The 27,632-nt window shown below is 44.9% G+C and overlaps 2 protein-coding genes across 2 annotated transcripts; both read right to left on the reverse strand.

The window, feature by feature from the left end:
- Positions 1–2,580: 2,580 nt before the first annotated feature.
- On the reverse strand, positions 2,581–4,752 carry LOC139262178 (ferritin heavy chain B-like). Its single transcript, XM_070877323.1, has 4 exons — positions 4,651–4,752; positions 3,619–3,765; positions 3,104–3,229; positions 2,581–2,736 (listed from the first exon to the last, which is right to left on the reverse strand). Exons 1-4 carry the CDS (start codon positions 4,750–4,752, stop codon positions 2,581–2,583), a joined length of 531 nt encoding a protein of 176 aa, XP_070733424.1.
- Positions 4,753–6,165: 1,413 nt separating this feature from the next.
- On the reverse strand, positions 6,166–24,001 carry LOC139262508 (ferritin heavy chain B-like). Its single transcript, XM_070877686.1, has 8 exons — positions 23,900–24,001; positions 23,188–23,334; positions 22,661–22,786; positions 22,132–22,279; positions 15,451–15,689; positions 12,537–12,607; positions 7,961–8,075; positions 6,166–6,249 (listed from the first exon to the last, which is right to left on the reverse strand). Exons 1-8 carry the CDS (start codon positions 23,999–24,001, stop codon positions 6,166–6,168), a joined length of 1,032 nt encoding a protein of 343 aa, XP_070733787.1.
- Between the last annotated feature and the right edge of the window lie 3,631 nt (positions 24,002–27,632).

Below are 27,632 nucleotides of genomic sequence, written 5' to 3' on the forward strand. Positions count from 1 at the left end.
CTTCGGCCAGGGACTCCCAGGTGTCAGTGGGGATGTCGCACTTTATCAGTGAGGATTTGAGAGTGTCCTTGTAATGCTTCTGCTGCCCATCTTTGGCTCGTTTGCCGTGAAGGAGTTCCGAGTGGACCACTTGCTTTGGGAGTCTCGTGTCTGGCATGCGAACTATGTGGCCTGTTCAGCGGGGCTGATCAAGTGTGGTCAGTGCTTCAATGCTGGGGATGTTGGTCTGGTCGAGGACGCTAATGTTGGTGCATCTCTCCTCCCAGGGAATTTGTAGGATCTTGCGAAGACATCGTCGGTGGTATTTCTCCAGCGACTTGAGGGGTGTCTATTGTACATGGCCATGTCTCTGAGCCATACAGGAGGGCGGGTATTCCTACAGCTCTGTAGATTATGAGCTTGGTGGCAGTTCTGAGGGCCTGGTCTTCAAACACTCTTTTCCTCAGGCTGCTGAAGGCTGCACTGGCACACTGGAGGCGATGTTGGATCTCGTCATCAATGCCTGCTCTTGTTGATAGGAGGCTCTAAAGATATGCTGTCCTCGCCGCACAGCACTGCCCCCATGTCATCAACATCCACGCCGCAGCCCTGGACAATGTGGACCACTTCCCATATTTCGGGAGCCTAAATATATGTCAGGTGGAGATCGACCAATTTCTGAACAATAAGGGAGTCAAGGATTATGAGGAGTGGGCATGGAAGTGGAGCTGAGGCCATGATTAGATCAGCCATGATCTTATTGAAAGGCGGAGCAGACTCGCGGGGCCAAATTACAAACTCCTGCTCTTATTTCATATGTTCTTATATAAGTAATCCAGGGGCCTGGACTAATGATCCAGAGTCAAAAACGAGGATGACTTGTTTCCTCTCTAAAAGTGAGTTCCCAGGTAGCTGAAGAGACCAATGTGGGACTTACAGTCTGTGTCACAGGTAGGGCGGACAGTGGTTGAAGGAAAGCGGGGCTGGGTTGACACATGCTCCTTCTGCTGTCTGTGCTTGGTTTCTGCTTGCTCTCAATGATGAGACTTGAGGTGCTCAGCGCTCTCTTGGATGCTGTTCCTCCATTTTGGGCGGTCTTCGGCCAGGGACTCCCAGGTACCGGTGGGGATGTTGCATTTTATCAACAAGGCTTTGAGTGTGTCCTTGAAGCGTTTCCTCTGCCAACTGGAGCTTACCTGCCGTGACGAAGGCTTTGGGAGTCTCGTGTCGGGCATGCGGACGATGTGACCCGCCCAATGGAGCTGATCGAGCGTGATCAGTGCTTAGATGCGGGGCAACGTTGGCCTAAGCGAGAACACTAACGTTGGAGCGTCTTTGCTCCAAATGGATTTGCAGGATCTTGCAGAGGCAGTGCTCGTGGTACTTCTCCAGTGTTTTGAGCTGTTGCCATTTAGGAGGGCAGTTATCACTACTGCCATGTAGATCATAATCTTGGTGCCAGTTTTGATCATTCCATTCCTCAGGCGATCGAAGGCTGCGCTGGTGCACTGGAGCCGTTGTTGGACCTCATCATTGATGTCTGCCCTTGCTGACAGTTGGCTCCTGAGATATGGAAAATGGCCCATGTTGTCCAAGGCCACGCCTTGGATTTTGATGATCCGTGCCAGTGCTGCGTGGTGGGGTCAGGTTGGTGGAAGACCTTTGTCTTACAGATATTTAGTGTAAGGCCTATGCTTTTGTATACCTCGGAGAGTGTGTTGACGCTGGCTTGGAGTTCAGCATTAACATGTGAATCTATTCAAATGGGTGAAGCAAAGAAATGGAGACCCACTGGAATTTGGACAGAATGATTGATATTTGGTATGAAATGCACAATGGGAAGCAAATACAACTGGATACATTGGGTTGATAAATTTGGCATTGGGGCAAATGTTTTTCCAGAGCCTTGTGTTTAAAATCTTGGATCTCTTGCTTTGTGCATTTACTCCACCTTCCAGCAAGATTATAGTTTGTTGGAGTGTAGGTGCACAGGTATTCCTTCGATACCTTATTTATGTAAGCATCGATTATATTGGCAAGTTATTCAATCGCAATGGGAGCAGGCAGAAGAGAATCTGTCCCAGAACCAGCACACTTGGGTATCCATACTAACCAATGAAGCTGTGACAGCAAGCTGATGCCACCTGTTGCTTTCCTGCTTTACCCAATTACAGTCCCCAGGGTTCCATGCTCTCAGACATGACTGGTGTGTACAGCAGGTGTTGCTCTACCTACAAAGTTTAACAATGGCTACAGCAGTAGTGGTGAATTTAGTTACTGAACTCCCTGCAATAATAAGTCGACAAGATCTACAACAAATACTGAATAAAAAACAGCTAGTTCCAGAGCTTTACGTAAATATACATCAGAGTCAAACCAAATCCCATAACACTGTTGCAGAGGGTAGTGTAATTCTGGTTATATTAATTGTAAGATAAAGCAACCACTCACAAGGAGACAAAACCAGTCCATTGTTGAACAGTTTATTTAGTTATGTTACATGTCACATTTTAGCTCTTTGTACAAAGCAGAAGCCATAGTTCCCTACAGGATAGGGGTCCTAATTATATAAATACAATAAGCTTGAACCTATCAGTCAGTTTAGTCACTCTCCCCCAGGGTGTGCTTGTCAAACAGATACTCTCCCAGGCCATTCTCAGGGGCTCCCAGTCTCTTCAGGTTGGTGATGTGATCTCCAAGCTTCTTGATCATCTTCACTTGTTTATCCAAGTAGTGGGTCTCCAGGAAGTCACACAACTGAAAGAGGGAGAAGCAAGTTATGGCCAGCAGCAGATATCAAAGAATGTCAGCTTCCCCTTCAGAATTGGGATTTCAATTATATTGAACTGGAGGATAGTCAAGTGGTGCAATTGAGATTGATGGAATTACTGCATTATTAGATTAAATTTATTGCACTTTATGTACGGAGATCCTGGGATCACTGGGACACATTTACTAGTCATTGTCCAGTCCGCCAACATTCCCCCATCCCTTCCCACTGCTGCCCAAACGAGACACCAACACAAATTTGTTATGTGTGGAGACCTTTTAATTAGGCCCCTGTAGCAAGTTTGCACAACCTCCAACTTACCCAAAAGCCCACATTAAATGATTAAGAACTTACATCAGGGTCCGTGCTCCCAGTGGAGAGTTTGTGCAGATCCAGCAGACTCTGGTTCACATTCTTCTCCATCTGCAGAGCTCTCTGCATCACCTCCAGACCATTGCTCCACTCATCCAGCTCTGGTTTCTGGAAAGAAAGTTCTAACAGTTCGCTTTCTAATGTTTGTTTAATTCATTGTAAGTACTAAAGGAAATTGGGGTGCAATCAAAAGTCTACTTTACCATGAACCTATTTGTTAGAATATAAAATTGCCATTACACTATCACAGCTACTGGAGTTATATTGATAAGGCAAATAGCCTAGATGTATTTAAAGGGAAGCAATGCAAGTGCATGGGGATTAAAGAAAAGAATGCTTTGCTGACAGGGCGAGATAAAGCAAAATAAGAGGAGGCTCATGGAGTATAAACACCAACTTGACTGAATGTCCTGTGTGCTTTAATTGCTTTAGAATGTATTGTGAAGATTCAGTCTAAGAGGAGCTAGACAGAAAGCCACTCCTTTATTGAACCAAACCTTGATGTCCGCCAAGATAATTCGGCCTCCACGCCGATTCTGGAATTCCATCAGTTTCTCAGCATGCTCACGTTCCTCATGTGACTGCTCCTTGAAGAACTCAGCAAAGTGATGCAGGGCAACATCATCCCGGTCAAAGTAGAAGGACTATGGAGAGATCAGAAGAGTATTATATCACAGACCCATCATGTGTACAGCACAAAACTTCAACCTCAATATTTTGCTTTCTTGCAAGGTTTCAAAACCTCACTGAATGTGGAACTCCTTAATGGCAGACAAAACATTACAGGGACACCCTCAATCACCCTGAAAAATTGTAACATCCCCACTGACACCTGGGAGTCCCTGGCTAGAGATCGACCCAAGTGGATGTTTACCATGGAGGGTACTGAGCACCTAGAGTCTCATCACTAAGAGCAAGTAGAAATCAAGCACAGGCAACAAAAGCATTCAGCAAACTAGTCCCACCCATCCTTTCCCTCAACAACTATATGCCCTACCAGTTTTAGACTGTGGTTCTCATATTGGACTGTTCAGCCACCCAAGGACTCAGAGTGGAAGCAAGTCTTGCTTGATTCAGAGGGCCTGCCTTTGATGGACATTTTCATGAAAACAATCTTTTGATACCCTTACCCAATGAGAAATCAAGGCTTTGATGTTGAGCCAAGGTGTGTGTATGGTGGTGCAGTGGTTGGAGAAAAGAATAAAGGCATTAGATTTTCACCACCTTTGCAGGAAAGACTTCCTGACTTCCCTCCTAAATGGCCTGACTCTAATTTTAAGATTCCATCCCCTCATTGAAAAAGGCAAGGTGGAGGAAGTCCATGGAGTGATTGAGAATGAGGATACAAATTCTGAATTCCATGCATTGAATGCAGAATGTATTCAGAATAAACTTCAAGCTCAAAAGAGTTCCAGAATAAAAGTCATTATTAAAGATAGGCAGAATAGATAGACTGGGTACAGCACAGAATTTAGTAAATTCACATTACATTGTCTCCATTGTGAAGTGCTCTAAAATACAAAACTCACCATAGAGAGATAAACATAGGAGGAATAGAGCTCCATGTTGATCTGCTTGTTGACAGCATCCTCACAGTCCTGGTGGTAGTTCTGACGCACTTGAGAAGCCATCTAGATTCTTTTTCACAAATCAAAACTTTGTGGAAGCAACAAACTCCTGTAAAGATTCAACCAACCACATATGCCTGTATTTATACTGCTGGATAATCCAGGGTGTGGCAGTCTGCAGGATGATTGACAGTCCTCAATAACCAATCAGAAGTTGCAGCATCTCAGAGCATCAATCAGGTAATGGGAGGAGGGGAGATGGATTCCCAGAGCCAGTCAGATCTTTGAAGAATGAGCATCATTGGCTGACAACTCAATGAGGATCTCAATTGTCCTAACTTTCCTCAAACACAGTTCAAATATCCAGAATCACAGGTTAAAATGAATCCTCTATTATTTAGGCTAATCAATTGGGAAAAACTTAAAATATAAGTGCTCCCTTCCAAACATGACAAAACTAACCTGAACACTTATCAATTTATAGTTTAGTTCCCTGTATCCACGCTGCATTCCAGTCCCTCTGGCGCCCACCGGTCATTGGAGGCCTCAAGCATACCGGCAGACACTGTGTGCTCCCTCTGCAGGGACACCCGGACACGGACATAGTTGCGGAAGAGAGGCACGCAGCCGTAGAGAAAACACCCCATCGACTGTGCCCTGCCTGGACCAGTTAATGGCCACCTTGAAAGGTTCATTAAATCCTCTGTTGTTTGCGAGTCAGTATCTTTTTAATAGTTCTGGATTGTTCAGTGGGGTCATTTGCAGGTATCTGCGGGTTTGATGCAACATCCAAAAAGATCGGTGAGTATGCAAAGCAAACAAAAGTGGGTCAGATGAATGCAAATTGCTTGTGATCAATGTGTCAAACACAAATACTCAGATACTCCATCACTTACAAGTTTAGCTCAAATGTAGAGAGGACCATGCGATGTTCAGTTCTTGTTTTTTATCATGACATTTTGGAAACAATGAAACAGACTGCAGTCCAAAAAGAAAGACAAGCATTTACATAGCGCCTTTCACAACCTCAGGAAATCCCTGAGAATTTTACAGCCAATAAGGTACTTTTTAAAGTGCAGTCACTTTTGTAATGTAGGAAATGTGGCCGCCAATTTGCACATGGCAAAACTCCAGAAACAGCAAGGTGAACATGACCACATTATTTGTTTTCAGTGACATTGGTTGAGGAATAAAAATTGGCAAGATCACAGGGGATAACTCCCCTGTTCTTCTTCAAAGTAGTGCTCTGAGATCTTTTATGTCCAACTCAGAGGGCAGTCAGCACCACGGTTGACCATCGCATCCTAAAGATGACAACTGCGACAGTGCAGCACCCCCTCATAACTGCACTGTAGTGTCAGCCGAGATTCCGTGCTCATGTCTCTGTCATGGGGACTTGAACCCACTACCTTCTGACTGAGAGGCGAGAGTGCTACCCACTGAGTTCATTTGACTGCTCTCCGAAACTTAAAACTCTCAGTTACCCACAACGCCAATATCTATCTCAATCATCTGTGAAATCTCCACGTTATCAGCCTCCGGTATTCCCAGACTCAGCTCCTGTGTTAGAACACGTGTTAGAGCTGAGCGCAGAGAGAGGCTGGGAAATATAAAACAAGATTGAAACAAACAGCAGGAACTTGAGCCAAGTGCTGCACAGCAAGGGGAAGACAGGCTGAAGAGATGGAGAAAGCAGCCAGGTAACTACAGGAGGAACTGCTGGAGATTTGGTCTCATTGCTCAGCGCTTCATCTGAGTTTGCAACATGCCCAAGTTTGGATGTCACTGGCAAGGCCGACATTTATTGCCCATCCCTAGTGGCCCTGAGAAACCACTGGTGAGACTCCTTCTTGAACCATGTTCAGGTGCTCAATGGTTGAGACGATTTGCTCGGTCAATTCAGAGGGCAGGTAAGAATCAACCACATTACTGTGCAAATAGAGTCACATTTAAGCCAGACGAGGTAAGGATGGCAGGTTTCCTTCCCTAAAAGGAAATTAGTGAGCCAATTGGATTTTTACAACAATCCTAAAAGTCCATGGTTACTGATATCAATTTGTTTTAAATTTTAAACTGAAAGCAAATGATGGTGGGATTTGAACTCACATTCCGTGTATTATTGGTCCAAGCCTCTGCATTACTAGTCCAGAAACATAACCACTGCACTATTGTACCCCTAGCATACAGCTTGAAAAAAGGCTGAATCTCCTTTATTCATTCTCTATGGAAATTGGCCTAGTTCACAGACGCTGGTAGTTATGTTCAGTGTATATATTAGCAGTTTACATTAAGATACCCAACTATGTTACCAATTTTTCCTTTCCACACGCAAATTTAGTAAGGCCTTATCCGATGTTCCTTGTGCTTTGGATCAATACCTGCTTCAGCGAACACTTTCCTGTGTTCCCAAAACAGAAAGACTTTCAGCAGTAATTCTTGGGGGTTGTCTATTCAGAAGGTGCAGACTCTGTAATGTAACAGCACACCCTTGGTAAAGTGGTTCAAACATGAGGGGCGAGGTCTTACCGTGACCAGATTACACTGAAATCTCTTTCTCCAGTTCATCCAAATTGAAAACCAGTTAAAGACTAAGATTAGACTTGTAGCTATGACCATCTTAGGCTACCATTGAACCAAAGTCATTAGTCTGGAGGGGAAGAGATTAAAACAGCCACATGCCCAAGCAAATCAGGTTTGATCAAGATCACAACCAATTTCTCAGCAGAAGTAGTTCTTGTTCAATGCAAGGTCACACGACATTGATCTGAAAATGTGCTCAGTTACTTAAAAGAAGAAAAGGAACAAAAGCAAAATACTGCGGGTGCTGGAAATCTGAAATAAAAACAGAAAATGCTGGAAATACTCAACAGGTCAGGCAGCATCAATGTAGAGAGAAACAGAGTTAACGTTTCAGGTCAATGACCTTGTGTCAGAACGGAAAAAGTTAGTGATGTAACTGATTTTAAGCAAGTGCAGGGCACGGAATGTGTTGGGGGAGGGGAGGAAAGAGCAAAAGGGAACGATTGTTGCTATTTATGTATGTAAACCTTACCAAAATGTAAGATTTGCCATTAGAGGGCACACCTGTGGGAGACCTAAGGGTCACCTGTGCACCCTGGCCCAAGCAGGTATAAAAAGGGATCCACCTTGCTGCATCCTCACTCAGGAGTCTGAATAAAGAGGCCAAGGTCACAACAGTTTGAGCTTGTGATATAGTCCTTTGGATTTATTCTGAACATAACAAATTAGCGACGAGTAACGGATCACGAACTTTCATGTGGTAATGGTTGCCGTTGATATTCTTGAGTGATTTGTTGAGGGTGGTGATTGGGAAGCCTTTGTTGAGGGCCTCGACCAGTACTTTGTGGCCAATGAATTGGACACGACTGAAAAGAGATCAAATGCAGGGCGATTCTCCTCACCGTATGTGGGTCATCGATATATGGCCTCCTTAAAAATTTGCTGCCACCAGTCAAACTAACGGACAAATCTTACGCAGAGCTGTGTACGCTGTCTAAGGGACACCTCAAGCGAAAGGAGAACATCCTGATGGTCAGGTACCGCTTTTAGACGCACCGTCGCTCTGAGGACCAGAACGTGGCGAGGTCTGTCACCGACCTAAGACACCTTGCGGGGCAGTGCAACTTGCAGGATCCTTGGGGGGAAATGTTGCGGGACTTTTTCGTGCTTGGAATTGGCCATGAGGTCATCCTTTGCAAACTGCTGTCTGCCGAATCCCTAGATCTGAGCACGGCCATTACGATAGCCCAAGACTTCATATCCACGAGCGATAACACGAAACAGATATCTTCACCGAATCGAAGCTCACCGGCAAGCACCGTGCATAAAATAATGTTTTCAGCAGGCAGAACGGCACAGGGCAGGATCCACACAATTGCAGATGCCAGACCTAGGCCTAGAGTGACTCAGAGTCCGCCGTGTGGCGTGAATGTGTATCCATTTGCACCATGTTGGCGCTGCGGGGGCAGCCATAGAGATCATCAATGTCGATTCAAACCCTATGTGTGCAAGGGCTGTGGAACAATGGGGCACCTCCAGCGAATGTGCAAACGATCTCTGACTCACCACGTGGCAGAGTCAGGAGAGGACGATGGATCCAGCAAGGATTACGATGAACAAGCAGGAGAGGCAACCTGAGGATGAAGAGGAAGTATATGGGACACACACCTTCACCACCAAAAGCCTTCCGATAATGTTAGAAGTTCAACTTAACGGCACTCCAGTCTCAATGAAACTAGACACGGGGGCGAGTCAATCAGTTATGAGCCAGAAGGCATTCAAGAGGCTGTGGGGCGACAAAGCACAGCGACCCAAGCTGATCCCGATTCAGGCAAAGCTGCGCAACGACACCAAGGAACTGATACCAGTTATTGGTAGTGCAGACATAAGGGTATTCCATGAGGGAGCAGTGCACGATTTACCACTGTGGATTGTTTCAGGTGATGGGCCAACACTGCTTGGCAGGAGGTGGATGGGGAAGATTCGATGGAACTGGGAAGACCTCTGCCTACCTTCTCCGGCGAATGGAGTCTCCCCTTCTCAAAGGCAGAGCAAACCCCCACCTTCAGCTGAACCAGGCATTGAAGTGCAGATCCATTTGCAGATCCCAAAGGCACAGGCCGCTCCTCACAACCACAAGGAGGTAAAGTTCAACCGAGCAGCGGTACCCACCACCCAAAGCCGACGACCTCTTCGCGATGATGGAAGAGGCTCCAGGTCGACCATGCGGAGTGGGACTCCGGCCGAAACGATCCGAATGCGTCTTCCCGACGCCAGAGGCAAAATACCTGGGGAGGAAGATCACGGCAGTCGATATCACGGACACGGATGAGAATGCATCCAGACCACTGGACGAGATTGCTTCAAGACCATGGGATGAGAGCACATCCAGACCATGGGACGATAGAGCATCCAGACCACAGGACGATAGAGTGTCCAGACCACGGAAGTTCGCCACAACGGAATGGAAGAATGTGTCGCCCAGCAAGGAAGACGAATGGGTTTGGGGCAAAGGTAAAGGGGCGGCCACTGTGAAGGCCAGGACCCACTCTGCTCCAATAAATTGGGTGCACTATGTAACCCTTGTGAGCGGTCTTTCGCGGTCAATGATGTACCATTATATAGGGTTGGGGGTACCTTATAACAAGCCAAAGTAGCCAACCGGTCATATATGTATCTGACAAAGTACTCATAACAAGTGATGTGTTAATACACGGGGTCGGGTGTGTTGTGCAGCAAGACAAAGTAGTGGGCAAACCCCAACCAGTTGTACATGTATCTAACAAAGTATTCATAGCAAGTGAGATGTTACCACACGGGGTCGGGAGTGTTGTGCAGCAAGCAAAAGTAGCGGGCGAGCCCCAAACGATTGAACATGTATTCAATAAGTTAAATAAAGCATCAGCCTGTATTCACGGGACTAAAGAGATGTAGCAAAGAGTGTCCCAATATGTGCTCGAGTCAGACAAGCTGCTCATCCCACAAGCTTGGGAAGCAGAGGCACCATTATCGATGCATTGCTTCAAGAATGTCTAACTCTGTCTGTGCACTGTAACATGATCCGCCACGGGCCAGACACTGAGAGTGGCACTAATGCCCTCAGTTGGCTACTGTTGCCCACAACCAGGGTGGAAACAGCACAGCCTGCAGACCCACTCATGGTCGTGGAAGTCCGAGAAAGCAAGGGGTCAACCATAACGGCCCCCCAGTCTAGGACCTGGACATGCCAGGATCCCACGTTACCAGTTGCCAAAGGTGAACTGCTAGATGGGATGTGGCAACCTAGCCATCGCAGAGACTGTTATATAGGTATACTTGTATATGCTCTATACAACCACTAGAGGGCTCATCCCCTGGAGTCCAAAGGGATCCCATAATCCCTTGGGAGCACAGGTATTTAAGGAGGCCTCACAGGTTCGAGAGGCACTCTGGAGACCTGAAATAGGAGACGAAGGTTGCACTTCATTTTTAAGCTCACAGTGTTCAGTCTGACACTTTCTCCAGACATAACAACTGGCGATGAGATACAGATAGCGAACCCAAAGATGCAGAGAACAGTGGGCATCCTGGAGAAATTCTCGGAGGGACATGATTGGGAAACTTATGTGGAGCGACTCGACCAATAATTCGTAGCCAACGAGCTAGATGGAGATGAGAACACTGCCAAATGAAGGGTGATCCTCCTCACCGTCTGTGGGACACCAACATATGGCCTCATGAAAAATTTGCTTACTCCAGCGAAACACATGGAGAAATCATAAGATGATTTGTGCACACTGGTCTGAGAGCATTTGAACCCGAAGGAAAGCGTTCTAATGGCGAGGTACCAGTTCAACACCGACAAATGGTCTGAACGTCAGGAAGTGCTGAGTTATGCCGCCGAGCTAAGACGTCTTGCAGGACATTGCGAATTTGAAGGACATTTGGAGCACACGCTCAGAAACTTTTTTGTACTTGGCATTGGCCACGAAACCATACTTCGCAAACTTTTGACTGTAGAGACCCCAACCTTGAGCAAGGCCATAGCGATAGCCCAGGCGTTAATTACCACCAGTGACAATACTAAGCAAATCTCTCAGCACATGAGTGCTGCTACAAGTACTGTGAACAAAGTGATGCTGTTTTCAAATCGCAACATACAGGGCATGTCACACATGCTTGCAGCTGCACGTCCGCAGATGTCTCCACCATCAAGGGTGATGAATGCTAGTCCATTAACACCTTGTTGGTGCTGCGGGGGTGATCATCATTTCCATTCATGCCAATTCATAGGGTACGTTTTCATGGGCTGTGGAACAATGGGACATCTCCAACGTATGTGCAAGAGAGCTGCAAATCCTGTTAATCCTGCAAACCATCATGTTGTAGATAAGGACAGATCCACGGAGGATCACGACGAACCAGAGCCCCAGACCGAGGAGACAGAGGTACATGGGGTGCACACATTCACTACAAAGTGTCCCCCGCAAATGCTGAATGTTGAACTAAATGGACTCCCGGTGTCAATGGAGCTGGACACTGGCGCGAGCCAGTCCCACATGGGAAAAAAGACTTTCGAAAGATTGTGGTGCAGTAAGGTCTCAAGGCCAGTCTCAATTCCAGTTTGCACGAAACTAAGAACTGATTCCTGTAATAGGCAGTGCTCCCATAAAGGTCTCCTATGGTGGAGTGGTGCATAAGCTACCACTGTGGGTGGTAACGGGGCGATGGTCCCACGCTGCTCGGCAGGAGATGGCTGGGAAAGATATGCTGGAACTGGGACAACGTCCGAGCGCTATTGCCCGCTGATGATACTTCGTGTGCCCAGGTCTTGAACAAATTTCCTTCGCTGTTCGAACCAGGCATTGGGAAATTCCAAGGAACAAAAGTGCAGATCCACCTAATTTCGGGGGCGCAACCCATCCATCACAAGGCGAGTGCAGTACCGTACATGATGAGAGAAAGGGGAGAGATTGAACTAGACCGGCTGCAAAGAGAGGGTGTTATTTCACCAATCGAGTTCAACGAGTGGGCCAGTCCGATTGTCCCAGTCCTCAAGGGAGACGGCACAGTCAGAATCTGTGGCGATTACAAAGTAACTATTAATTATTTCTCCCCGCAGGACTAATACCCACTACCAAAGTCCGACGACCTCTTTGCAACGCTGGCGGGAGGAAAGGTGTTCACAAAGCTGGATCTGACTTCAGCCTACATGATGTAGGAACTGGAGGAATCATCTAAGGGCATCACCTGCATCTACACGCACAATGGTCTTTTTATTTATAACAGATGCCCGTTTGGAATTCGATCAGTGGCGGCGATATTCCAGAGAAACATGAAAAGCTTACTGAAGTCGGTCCTGCACATCGTGGTCGTCCAGGATGACATCTTGGTCACAGGTCGGGACACAGTCGAGCATCTGCAGAATCTGTAGGAGGTTCTTAGTCAACTCAACCGCGTGGGCTCAGGTTAAAACGCTAGAAGTGCATTTTCCTGGAGCCTGAAGTGGAGTTCTTGGGAAGGAGGATTGCGGCAGATGGCTTCAGGCCCAGCAACTCGAAGAAGGGGGCAATCGAGAAGGACTGAGGCCACAGAACATGACAGAGCTGCGGTCGTTTCTAGGACTCCTGAACTACTTTGGTAACTTCTTTTCGGGTCTCAGCACACTGTTAGAACCAATGTATGTCTTACTGTGAAAAGTGGATTAATGGGCATGTGGCAAAAGCCAAGAAAATGTCTTCGTAAAAACTAGAAAATTGTTATGCTCAAACAAATTGCTTGTGTTGTATATTCCATGTAAGCGTTTGGTACTAGCATGTGATGCGTCGTCATAAGGCGTTGAGTGTGTATTGCAATAAGCTAATGATTTTGGGAAACTGCAACTGGTTGCTTACACATCCAGGAGTCTGTCTAAGGCTGAGAGAGCCTATAGCATGATTGAAAAAGAAGCGTTAGCGTGTGTCTATGGGATAAAGAAAATGTATCAATATCTGTTTGGGCTAAAATTCGAATTGGAAACTGACCATATCCCTGTTTTCCTAGAGTAAGGGATAAATACGATTGCATCGGCCTGCGTCCAGCGATGGGCGCTCATATTGTCCACATAAAACTACGCCATCCGCCATAGGCAAGGCAAAGACAAATGCACTGATGCTCTCAGCAGACTGCCATTGCCCACCACGGGGATGGAAATGGCGCGGCCCGCAGATTTAGCCATGGTTATGGAAGCAGTTGAGAGTGAGCATTCACTCGTCACTGCCCGGCAGATCAAAACCTGCATGAGCCAGGACCCCCTATTATTCCTCGTCAAAAACTGTGTGCTTCATGGGAGCAGGTCCAGTGTCCCTGTAGAAATGCAAGAAGAAATAAAGCCATTCCAGCGGCGCAAAGATGAAATGTCTATACAGGCAGACTGCCTTCTGTGGGGCGATCATGTAGTGGTACCTAAGAAGTGCAGAGACACCTTCACCAGTTACCTGCACAGTACCCACCCAAGCATTGTAATGATGAAAGCGACAGCCAGATCCCATGTGTGGTGGGCCGGTATTGATGCGGACTTGAGTCCTGCGTGCACAGATGTAATACATGGTCGCAGTTAAGCAAAGTACCTGGGGAGGTGTCGCTAAGTTTATGGTTTTGTCCCAGCAAACCGTGGTCTCGGGTACATGTCGACTATGCAGACCCGTTCTTGGCTGAAATGATCCTTGTCGTTGTAGATGCGTACTCCAAATGGATTGAATGTGAGAAAACTGTCGGCTAGCACGTCCGCTGCCACGAATGAAAGCCCGCGCATCATGTTTGCCACACACGGCCTACCCGATGTCCTGGTGAGCTACAACGGGCCATGTTTTACCAGTGCTGAGTTCAAAGAATTCATGACCCGCAAGGGATCAAACATGTCACATCTGCCGCGTTTAAACCAATGTCCAATGATCAGGCAGAGAGAGCAGTGCAAACCGTCAAGCAGGGCTTGAAGAGGGTAATGGAAGACTCACTGCAGACTCGCCTATCCCGAGTCCTGCTTAGTTAGTGCCAGAGACCCCATTCACTCACTGGGTTCCCACCTGCTGAACTGCTCAAGAAAAGAGCACTTAAGACATGGCTCTCGTTAGTTCACCCTGATCTGCATGAACAGGTAGAGAGCAGGCGGCTTCAACAAAGTGCATACCATGATAGCGCCAATGTGTCACGCGAAATTGAATTCAATGGTCCTGTATTTGTATGGAATTATAGACAAGATCCCAAGTGGCTTCTCGGCACTGTTGTGGTCAAAGAGGGAAGCAGGGTGTTTCGGGTCAAACTTTCAAATGGACTCATTCATCGGAAACACTTGGACCAAATCAAACTCAGATTCACGGACTATCCTGAGCAATACACTTTGGACCCTACCTTCTTTGACCCCCCAACATACACGCCAGTGCCAACCAGCACCACGGTTGACCACGAAGCAGAACCCATCATCCAGAGCAGCCCAGCAGGACCCACCACAATAGGCAGCCCAGCAAGGCCAGCTGCATGGCAGACCAGCGAGGGCCCAACAATTGATTCTCTAACACCAGCTTTCACACTGAGACGATCAACCAGGGCAAGAAGAGCCCCAGATCGACTCACATTGTAAATAGTTACACTGTTGGCTTTGGGGGAGAGTGTTGTTATATATGTATACTTGCATATGCTCTGTGCAGCCACCAGAGGGCTCATCCCCTGGATCCCATAATCCCTTGGGAGCACAGGTATTTAGGAGGCCTCACAGGTTGGGGAGGCACTCTGGAGACCTGCAATAAAAAACTAAGTTCACACTTTACTTTAAGCTCACAGTGTTCAGTCTGACTCTTTCTCCAAACAGAACAGAGAAGAAAGACCCATCCCAACGTTGCAAAGTAAGGCAGGGTGGCTACACACAGTCGGTGGTCCGGAGCCCCCATACTACGGCCTAAGTTCCACGGGGGACCAATAGGCCCCGCGCCACTACCAAAAGTCTCAAGGCCTCAAACATTCAAGTCCAAGTTACTGATATATATCACAAAAAGCAAGGGACCCAGCACTGAGCCCTGCGGAACCTCACTGGATACAGCTTTCCAGTCACAAAAACACCCATCAACCATGTAGGATGTTTGTTTTTTCACTCTATCCTGATTCCTAGACCTCGGAACTTATAGTGGGAAAGGACAACACATAGTACAACATTTTAGGCTTAACCCAGTGTCAGTTTTCTTATGCAACAAAAACTAACTAAAACTACAGAACTAGATATACAATCACCAAAGATTCGTGGTCCTTGAATCCGTGGCCTGCTGTTTCTTCTTCCAGCTTTTCTCTGCAGTTTCTGTTCCTTTTCTGCTGCTTCTTCTTGTGTTGCCTGTCCGTCTTCTGTTGCCTGTCCTTCTTCAGTTGTCTGTCCTCCTTCTTGTGAGCTGCTTTTTGCTCGCATATTTTTCCAGGTTTTGAATAAGTTTCGCCACTGGGCCGAGATCTGATTATCGATATGGTGATCTGTTTAACTGTTTGTGGTGATGTGTTTGAATGGCTACTAATTTGCACACGGAGTCGACAATGCAAAATATATTTCCTTATGCTGAATGCTGTAATCCAAAAATTGGCATTCCTTGGGGTCCTTTGTTGTCCGGTCTTTTTACAGACTCGATGTCTCCAGTGGCTGTTTTCCCCACCCAAGGTCAATCAAGTTCAAAGCATCACGTAACAACTCCATTGTTGTTATGCATGAAGTTAGTTTTATGGCCTTGATCACAGAATTACCTTAATTGTCCAGCTTAATTCAAAAAGCTTGGATCAATCAATTTTTAGTTCATGGTCTGTGTTTTTTTGAAGATTAGTAACCTTACAACCATCAACCTTTGCTTCCTGTTCCTGAACCAATTTTGGATCCAACTTGCCTCTTTGCCCTGGATCACATGGGTTTTTACTTTTATGACCAATCTGTCATGTGGGACCTTATCAAAAACTTTGCTAAAATCCATATGCACCAAATAATATGTACTACCCTCATCGACCCTCCTGGTTATCTCCTCGAAAAATTGAATCAAGTTACAGACACGACCTTCCCTTAAAAAATCCATGCTGACTGCCCTTGATTAATCCATGTCTTTCCAAGTGAAGATTTATCCTGTCCATCAGGAGTTTTTCCAATAACTTTCCCACCACTGAAGTTGGAATAAAGAGCTTCATCTGGTGGACTACTGCTCCACCTAGTGGACTACTGTGGTAATGCAGCCATTGCTGGAACTACAATAAAAGCATCAGGTGACAGGTCACCTGAAAAATACCTGTGTTGAACCATCTTGTAAGTGTGTGTTTGTGATGTTGTAGAGAATATACCACATTGGCGATGAAGGATCAGATTCCTGGATACCCCAGCTGAAATTTTTGTTGGTGGATGATTTCAGCCAAACAGCAGAGAGACTAGAGAGGTCCTTTGTGTTAACAGCTAAACATACAAGGTAAATTACAAGCACACTTGGATGAAATGAAGAGTCCAGATGGCTGCGCCTATAGGACTTGGGTGAATTTCATTAAGACCAAGAGACTTTTGGAGTGTATGTGGAGCGGCTAGAAATGTTTTTTTTACTGCAAATAGTATCATCTAAGTCCCCGAGTTTGAAAACCATAACCGGGTTGTTTTAGAAAGAAAACGGGATATTTTCCTGACTGAAGCAAGCCCCGAGGTGTATGAAACCCTGAAAATTTTGCTTCTTCCCGTCAAGCCATAGGACGTATCAATTACGGAGATTAGCACTACAGTCCAGAGCCACTGGAAATTGCTGAAAGTTACCGTTTTGGGAAACAAGATCAATTTATTCACGAAAGTATCAGTGAGTACATTGTAGTATTAAAAAAGCTATCCATTACTGTCATTTCAGAAACTTTCAGGACCGAGCATTACGTTACCACTTTGTTTGTGGGATGAAAAATGAAGTGATCAGAAGAAAGTTGTTGACAACCCCTAACTTGTCAGACAGCTATGTCAATGGATATGGCCAGCCAATATTCACGAGAATTTTGTACCATTTCCAGTCGTCGGACAACTGAGGGTGAAACACTTACAGGTTAAAAGTGAAAGGCAGTTGGGCCCCAACGCCTCAGCAAATGGCCAAGTTAACAGAGCATTGAAATCGTGCTATCGGTGCCTGGGACAACACATTGATCAAAGTTGTCTGTATGTGAAGGCAGAGTGTTTTTTCTGCAAGAAAACTGTGCATCTTGCAAAGGCATGCTGACTGAAGAGTAAACCAACTTTCAAGGCTATAAGTAAAAATCCCCACAGACGACAGAGAATTGAAGAAAAGCAACAGGATGAAGAGATACATGTCATCAGGGGCACGAGGATATCTAACAGCGATTCGTGAAGTATCGTCATCCAAGTAGACATTGCAGGAACCAGGATACACATGGAAATCGACACTGGTGAATCCGTGAGTGTAGTACCGGAATCACTAAATCTTGACAAGTTGAGTGATTTTCCACAGTCAAAGATAGAGCTGCAAGGCTAATCAGGAGAGAAAATCCCTGTGGTAAGATGTATCAACATATCGGTGAAATACAAGGATCAATTTCAGAGCTTCCCTCTATTTGTAGAGGCAGGAGACAAGCCTGCCTTACGAGGTAGAAATTGGTTGGGATCACTGAAGCTGGATTGGAATGAGATTTTTCTTGTTGAAACGAGATTTGCATTCAAGGAAGGTGTTTTGTGAAACAGGCAGTCCGATCCATGATCTCAAGGCAAGTGTCAGGGTACAGAAGGACACGAGACCAGTTTACTGCAAACTATGTCCCGTACCATACGCACTCAAGGAGAAAGTTGAGCAAGAACTCAAAAGACAAGAAATTGAGACCATTATCTCTAAGGTAGATCTATGTAATTGGGCTACACCATTGTTGTTCTACCTAAGTCAGATGGTAAGGTAAGGTTGTGTGGTGATTATAAAGTAACCGTAAACCAGGTTCTCGAGGGTAAGCTCCCAAATTCATTGCCAAATGTAGAACATTTGTTCACAATGCTGACAGATGATCAGATCTTCTCAAAGTTAGATCTCACAAATGCCTACATACAACGTGAACTCGATGAGGAGTCCAAGTCATAGTTGAATATAAATACTCATCTAGGCCTAGATCAATTTAATAGGCTACCATTTGGAATGTCTTCTGCCCCCACCACATTCCAAGGAGTGATGAACCAGATTTTGCAAGGCTTTGAAGAGGTAGTATGCTATTAAGATGACATACTCATTTCAGCAACAAACAGGCAAATCTATAATAACGTATTGAATGAAGTGCTCAAATGGCAAGAGAAGCACAGAGTACCAGTGACTGTGCACAAGTGTGAGTTATTTAAAAACTCAGTGGCGCACTTAGGGCACAGAGTCGACAAAGATGGTTTGTATGAAACCAAGGGAAAGCTGGATGCAATTAAAAATGCACCCACTCCCAAGAATGTCACTGAACTGCGATCATTTTTGGGTCTTTTGAACTATTATGGGAAGTTCGTACCAAATTTGGCTACAGTGTTACATCCACTGAATTAGCTGTTAGCTCACTATGCCGTATCTAAGGAGATCAAATGGGCATGTGATGCCTCTCAGTATGGAGTTTGGACAGTGATCTCTCATGTACTACACAGTGGGGCGGAGAGACCAATTGCTTTTGCTTCATGCATTCTTTGTGCCAGTGAGCGTAAATATGCGCTAAATCGAAAGGGAAGTTTTGGCATTAATTTCTGGTGTCAAGAAGCGCCACAAATATTTGTATGTTTGTAAGTTTAGCATTGTTACAAACCATAAGCCTCTGATAGTGATCCTCCATCAAAAGTCCCCAATTCCAACCTTAGCTGCAGCCCGAATGCAGAGATGGGCTTTTATTCTGTCAGCAGATATGTATGACATTGAATACAGACGATCAGCTGATCACAATAGTGCTGATTCTATGTCTAGATTGCCTTCCCCATCAGAAGTTACAGCCAATAGGGAAGAAGTGTTCTATATTTCATACATTGATGAAGTGAAATTCACAGCTGAAGAAACTGGTAGAGCAACCAAACGTGTCCCAGTTATGTCAAAGTTGTATGATTACATCGCAAATGGCTGGCCAAACCAAGTATTCATCCATACTTCGTTTGTAGGAATGTATTATCAGTGGATAAAGATTGTATCATGTGGGGCACAAGAGCGAATATACCAAATAAATTCAGGTCCAGATCATTAGGAGATCTTCATGATCAGCACCTGGGAATGTGCTTGACCAAGAGTTTTGCACGCAGTTATTTATGGTGGCCAGATCTAGATAAAGATATAGAGTACATCATTAGTCAGTTTACAACATGTCAATCGGTAAGCATGAAACCACCATCAGTACTATTACAGCGAAGGAAATGGCCTCCCAGGGTGTGGCAAAGGTTACATATCGATTTTGCTGAGCTAGAAGGAGAGCAATTGTTCATTGTGATTGAAAGCCATTCGAAGTGGGTCGAGGTATTTCCAATGTGTAAAATAACAATAAAACAGTAGACAATTTGCAAATATAATTTTCTTCTTATGGCCTCCCAGAAGAAATTGTGTCTGATAATGCACCACAATTTTGTTTAGAAGAATTTGCAGAGTGCACGAGCAGAAATGGTGCGAAATATATCAATGTTCCACCATACCACCGTGCTTCAAATGGTGCAGCAGAGCGCACATTACAAATTGTAAAATGTGCCCTCATCAAACAAATGTTTTATTCAAATCCAAACAAACAGTAGCTGTCGTTGGACCACAAATTGGCTAATTTTCTCATTACTTACTGTAATACTCCTCATCCAACTACTGGTAGAACACCAAAAAGTTGTTTCTCAAATGACAACAAAGAACCAGGTTCTCGTTGTTAAAGCCAAACTTGGTACAGTCAGTAGAAGAGAAACAATTGAGACAGAAAGAGTATCATGATAGAGGTAGAATAGGAGAGAGAAGTGTGAAATTAAATCAGAAGGTGAGAGTGAAGAACCATCACCATAAATGGTTAAAGTGGTTACCAGAAAGAGTGGTGAAGATATGTGGTCCTCGCACATATTTGATAAAGATTTTTGATTATGGAAAGGTTAGGTTTTTTCACCTTGATCGTATTGTACCTACAGATATGGAAGCAGTTGAAAGTTGGAATGATTTTGATTAATTCCGACTCATCAGATAGTTTTGTTACAAGTAGAATACCAATAGCAAATCCCACATCAGATGTACTGGAAACAAGCCCAAGAGAAAATCAGAATCTGAGTCAGGCAGACAAACAGTCTGAAGTTGTCGAGTTCAAATGTAGATCAAGGGCATCCCTTGGAGGAAAACTTTCCTCAGGCTCAGCCTAGAATGAATCTAAGTTCGACATCATGTTTGCTAAGTTCCTTTCGAGAAACAGGTATCCTCTTCGAAACCGAGAACAAGTGAAGTTCGATTTGTAAATATGGCAAAATAAGTCAATATCTTTTGTTATGTATAACAATGCAAGTTATGTATGATGATTATTTAGTTGTAATTACTTCTTCATTAAGGAGGGGGAAATGTAATAAAGAGCTCCATCTAGTGGACTACTGTGGTAATGCAGCCATTGCTGGAAATACAATAAAAGCAACAGGTGACAGGTCACCAGACAAGTTGCTGTGTTGAAGCCATCTTCTAAGTATGTGTTTGTAATGTTGTAGAGAAGATACCACAGAGATTAGGCTGACTGGCCTGTAATTACTCAGTCAATCCATTTCTTTCCTTTTAAACAGATGTACATTAGCAGTCTTCCAGTCCTTTGTCATCACACCTGTAGCCAGAGAGGACTGGAAAATGATGCTCTTATCCAGGATGAGCTTTAATAGTATTTCTCCGTGGAGGAGGAGAAATGGATCCCCTTGCCGTGGACAGCAGGCTAAAATCCAGGCTGCATCTTTGAACAGGACAGGAATTATTTTGACTTTTAAAAAAAAAAAAAAAAAAATTTGATGCAAGGGTTTGGAAATTTACAAATGAGATGCCTCTTAAATTTAGTTTTCACTCTCCACTGACGGGCTGTGGGCACATTCCTCAGTTGCTGCAGCCCTTCATTGCTTGTTCCTCCTTGTATTATGAATGAATACATTTGGAAGGGGAATTATAATTTGAGCTTCCATACATACATACCTGTGAGTAGTGCAGAGTGTTTCCTATAGTTGAGCAGTGTTGCAAATCCACCTGTGTACTTTCATCCAAATCCAGATTGCCCCATTGCAAACAGACTGATGGGGGACATTTGTGTGTGTAAATTGACCACTTAAAAAAAAACTCATTGCCTGAACAGCAAAAGAACTTCAAGGGCTATGACGTCCTTTGGGCTGTCCTGTATGAAAGGCATCAAATCAAGGCAAAATTTGATTAACCTTGACTCAGGCACTCACACACTTGTCTCTGCAGTTGTCAGTCAACTATGATCTTATGGAATGGTGGAACAGGCTCAAGGTGCAATTGGGCATGCTCCTACTTCTGTTTTTAGGTATTAGCATGGAGTGGGGTGAACATTGACCCAATATATTTAGGTGATTATGTAGATAAACAGTTAACCATTAGCACAGTCCTCAGTTCAGAGTGAGGAACACATGTCGGAATATCCAACTCAACACATGGATATACACCAGAGGAAAAATAAATTTCATAGGACTTAATCTATAAAAAAAAACCTGTTACACAACTCAGTGTAATTCTTGTTTGATGTAAACCACGTTATGTTAATTGAAAAATAAGCAACCACCTCAAATATACAAGATGACAAAATCCAGTCTAATGTTGAACATTTTATTGACAGCTATGTTACATTTCACATCAAGCACACAGGTCACACAGCTCTTTGTACAAAGTCATAAGCCCTAATTGCCAACAGGAAAGGAGTTTAAATTTTAGGAATACAAAGTACTAAACAAATCCCATCAGTCAGTTTAGTCACTCTCCCCCAGTGTGTGCTTGTCAAACAGGTACTCTCCCAGGCCAGTCTCAAGGGCTCCCAGTCTCTTCAGGTTGGTGATGTGATCTCCAAGCTTCTTGATCATCTTCACTTGTTCATCCAAGTAGTGGGTCTCCAGGAAGTCACATAACTGAAAGAAGGAAGCTAGTTATGTCCAGCAGTAGATATCAAGGAATGTCAGCTTCCCCTTCAGGAGTTTGTATTTTAATCCTCGAACTGGAGGATAGTCAAGTGGTGCAATTGAGATAGATAGAATTACTGCATTAGATTAAATTTACTGCACAATAGGTAGGTGCTCAGATCCTGGGATCACTGGGACACATTTACTAGTCACAGTCCACAGTAGGCCAACCTCCCCCATCCTTTCCCACTGCTCACCAACAAAAAAAAAAAAGGGGGAGACTTACACAAAGCTATTATGCATAGAGATCTTTTAATTAGGCCCAATGACAGTCAGGTAAATTGGAGACTGTGGGACCTAAAAGCCCACATTAAATCATTAACAACTTACATGAGGGTCAGTGCTCCCAGTGGAGAGTTTGTGCAGATCTAGTAGACTCTGGTTCACGTCCTTCTCCATCTGCAGAGCTCTCTGCATTGCCTCCAGACCATTGCTCCACTCATCCTGCTCTGGTTTCTGGAGAGAAAATTCCACAGTTTATTTACAATTGATGATACAATCATTAGAAAGTATTGAAGGAAATTAGGAGTCCAACCAAATTCTATTTTAACATGAACATATATTAGAATTTAAAATTTGCCATGATGCAATCACAACAACTGGAGCCATATTGATAAGGCAAATAGCAGAGATGTATTTAAGGGGAAGTGCATGGGGTGAAAGGAATAGAACAATATGCTGATGGGGTGAGATGACACAAGGTGGGAGAAGGCTCGTGTGGAGTTATAAACACCAGCAAAGACCAGTTTGGCCAAATGGCCTGTGTGCTGTAAATTGGAACCAATTGCTTTAGCACATATGGGAACATTTAGTCTAAGAGGAGCCATACAGAAAGCCACTCATTTATTAAATCCAACCTTGATGTCAGACAAGATGATCCATCCTCCACGGCGATTCTGGAATTCCATCAGTTTCTCAGCATGCTCACGTTCCTCATGTGACTGCTCCTTGAAGAACTCAGCAAAGTGACGCAGGGCAACATCATCCCGGTCAAAGTAGAAGGACTGTGGAGAAATCAGAAAAGTATTTTTGTGCATTATTTCACAGGCCTATTATGTGTGCTGTACATAAATTCAATCTCAAAATGTTGCTTTTTTTGAAGGGTTCAAAGGCTCACTGAACTTGTATGTATATTGTCACAGAAACAATATTTTTATACCCTTACCCAATAATAAAGTTTGGCCCAGAATCAAAGCCATTTTTTGTGTGCTGTAGGAGGATGGGAAAGAAAGGGTTCCAGATTTCCACCACCCTTACAGGAAAGAATACTTCTGAACTTCCTTTCTAAATGTCCAAGCTCTAAATTTTAAAAGATGACATCCTCCACTAAAAAAAAAGCAAGGTAATGAAAGTCCATGGAGTGCTTTATTATAAAGGATACAAGTTCTGAAATACATGCAGAGTGCAGAATGTATTCCAAATAACTTAACCACAAGCTCAAAAGAGCCCAAGAAAGTGAGTCATTAAGATTCAAGATACTCAGAATAGGTGGGCTGGATACAGCACCGAATTTAATAAATTCACATTACATAGTCTCCATTTTGAAGTGGTCAAATGTACAACACTCACCATCGAGAGATAAACATAGGAGGAATAGAGCTCCATGTTGATCTGCTTGTTGACAGCATCCTCACAATCCTGGTGGTAGTTCTGACGCACTTGAGAAGCCATCTTGATTCTTTAATACAAATCTAAACTTTGTTGAAACAACAAACTGGGATGTAACTTACCTTAAATGCCTGTATTTATGCTTCGGTATAATCCAGGGTGTGGCAGTCGAGATCATGAGTGACAGCCCTCAATACCCAATCAGAAGTTGCAGCCTCTCAGAGCACCAATCAACTAAAGGGATAGGGGAGATGGACTCTCAGATCTTTGAAGAACGAGCATCATTGGCTGACAACTCAATGAGGATCTAAATTGTCCTAACTTTCCTCAAACAGAGTTCAGATATCCAGAATCACAGGTTAAAATAAATCCGCTACTCTTTAGGCAAATCAATTGGGAAAATCTTAAACCATAAGTGTCCCCTTTATAAAGGGGAATGAACAATAAGTTCAAATGTGACAAAAGTAACATAAAAACTTTTCAAATTATAATTTAGTTCCCTGTATACACCCTGCACTCCAGTCCCTCTGGTGCGCACCTGTCATGGAAAGCCTCCAACATACCAGCAGACAACGCTCCAGGGACAGCCGGGGCATGGACATAGCTGTGAAGAGAGGCAGGCAGACGGAGCGAACTCCCCATCGACCGTGCTCTGCCTGGACCAGGTAATGGCCACCTTGAAAGGTTAATTGAATCCTCTGTTGTTTATGAGTCAGTGTCTTTTTAATAGTTCTGGATGCTTCAGTGCGTGTATGAGGATCACCATCGTTCATTGGGTTGGTCATGTGCAGGTATCTGTGGGTTTGTTGTAACATCTAAACATAGTGGTTGTGGGCCCAATTTTGACAATGATTTGCATCAATTTTTTTGGAGTAAGTTTTTTCTGGCGTAAGTTAAAACATGCCATTTTCCCCCCAAAATTTGCTCCAGAGTAAGTCAGTTAGGTGCGATTTTTTTGAGTTCAGTTTTTTTTTCTAAAGTTGGTGTTCCCAGACACTTACACCATTTATTCCACTTTGGCCAGCAAAAACTTACTCCAAATCGACTTCGGTCAGCATATGTGGCCAGCTCTGAAAAACATTGCGGGCAGTTAAGAAATCGGCGCAGGTTAGTACATTTAAAGCACCAAGACTTACAAAGCACTAAACAAATCACAAAAAGTAATAAGCAATCAATCAACAAGAAATTTTTATGCCTTTATGACAGAATCAAGTTTTTTTTAAAGTCCACCCCGCCCTCATCAAAACACTCTTTCTTCTCCCCCCCGCCATCTAAACACTCTTTCTCCACCCCCGCCCACCCCCCCATCAAAACACTCTTTCTCCCTTTCTGCGCCCCGATCAAAACACTCTTTCTCTTCCCTCCCCCATCAAAACACTCTTACTCCCTTTCTGCGCCCCGATCACAACACTCTTTCTCTCCCCTCCCCCATCAAAACACTCTTTCTCCCTTTCTGCGCCCCTATCAAAACACTCTTTCTCTCCCCACCTCCCACCTCCCCCATCTCCCCCACCTCCCACATCAAAATCCTCTTTCTCTCCGCCCCCCCCATCAAAACACTCTTTCTCCCCCACAGCCCCGCATCAAAACACGCTTTCTCCCCCTGCCCCCAAACGTTCTTTCTCCGCCCCCCCCCGCCAAAAAAACTCTCCTCCTCTTCCCCCTCCCACCAATCAAAACTCTCAAGCACAACTATCAATAAATAAAAAATAAAACCAAGTCCTACCTCGCCCGCGAACAAAGCGGGCCGGCCGGCCGGTGTGGGAGGCCACTCGGCCGGGGATAGGGTGCGACGAGATCAGGCCGTCCCTTTGGCCGGGGATAGGGGCTGCGAACATCAGGTCCAGCTCACAGCCAGCAGGACACGCTGGGAGGGCAGGAGCATGCGTGCAGACTTCAGTGCGCATGCGCGCAGCTGCCGGCAATGCTTTCTGCGCTGGCCTGTTGGTCCGCCCCCCACTGCACAATGCACGCCACGCTGGGACTCCGGGGACTCGGAAGAGCGGCCAGGATGGGGCAAATTTTTTCCGGCGCCGTTTCCAGCGTGCAAAGTCGCCGCATTTAAGGTAAGTGTGCCAAAAAACGGGTTGGGTAAAATTGAGTCCTATGTTACTGGACTAATAATCCAGAGACCTGGACTAATGTTTAATCCCACCACAGCAGCTGCGGAATTTAAATTCAATTAATTAAATAAAAATCTGGAATAAAAAGCTGGTATCAGTAATGTTGACCAGGGAGCTATCGGATTTTCATAAAATCCCATCTGGTTCACTAATGTCCTTTAGGGAAGGAAATCTGCCACCCTTCCCCGGTCTGGCCTGTATATGACTCCAAACCCACAGCAATGTGGTTGATTCTTAATTGCCCTCTGAAATGGCCTAGCAAGCCACTCAGTTTTTACAAACCGCTATGAGAAACAATAATAAGAATAAAACAGGACGAGCACCTGGCATCGACCACGGTACACCCAGCCCAGTCGATCCTGCAAAGTCCTCCTCACTACTGTCTGGCGAATTGTGTCAAAATTGGGAGAGCTGTCCTACAGACTAGTCAAGCAACAGCCTGACATAGTCATACTCACAGTATCATACATTTCAGCCAATGTCCCAGATACCTCCATCACCATCCCTGGGTATGTCCTGTCCCACTATCAGGGCAGAAACACCAGAGGTTGTGGTAAAGTGGTATACAATCGGTAAGGAGTTGCCCTGGGAGTCCTCAACATTGACTCTATATCGCATGAAGTCTCATGGGTTCAGATCAAGCATGAGCATAGCTGAGAGACATAGCTGCCAGATTGGGCCTGCGACAGGTGGTGAGAGAACCAACAGAAGGTAAAAAGCTATTTGAACTTGTCTTCCTCAATCTACCTGTCGCAGATGCACCTGTCCATTACAGCATTGGTAGTGGTGACCACCAGACTGTTCTTATGGAGATGAAGTCCGGTCTTGACACTGAGGACACTCCCCATCTTGCTGTGTGGCACTACCTCCGTGCTAAATGGAATCAATTCTGAACAGATCTAGCATCTCAAAACTGGGCATCCAGGAGGTGCTGTGGGCCATCAGCAGCCGCAGAATTGTATTCCACCACAATCTGTAACCTTATGGTCGGCATATCGTTCACTCATTACCACCAAGGCAAGGGACCAAACCTGGTTCAAGGAGGAGTGCAGAAGAGATTGCCAGGAACAACACCAGTGGTACCTAAATAGAGGTGCCAATCTGGGGAAGTTGCAACACAGGAATATATGCATGCTAAACAACAGAAGCAGCATGCTATAGACAGAGCTAAACAATCCCACAATCAATGGCTCAAATCAAAACTCTGCAGTCCTGCCACATCCAGTCGTGAATATTGATGGACCATTAAACAACTAACGGGAGGAGGAGGCTCCATGGATATCACTGTCCTCAATGATGGAGGAGCCCAGCTCGTCAGTGCAAAAGACAAGGCTGAAGCGTTTGCAATCATCATCAGCCAGAATTGCCTCATGGATGATCCATCTCAGCCTCCTGCTGTGGTCCCCACCATCATCGAGGTCAGTCTACAGCCAATTCAATTCACGTCACGTGATATCAAGAAATGGCTGAGTGCACTGGAGATAGAAAAGATTATGGGCTGCGACAACATTCCGGTTGTCGTGCTGAAGACTTGTGTTCCAGAACTAGCCGTGCCTCGAGCCAAGCTGTTC

This window comes from Pristiophorus japonicus, chromosome 4, assembly GCF_044704955.1.
Source record: "Pristiophorus japonicus isolate sPriJap1 chromosome 4, sPriJap1.hap1, whole genome shotgun sequence".
NCBI classification, from domain to species: Eukaryota; Metazoa; Chordata; class Chondrichthyes; family Pristiophoridae; genus Pristiophorus; species Pristiophorus japonicus.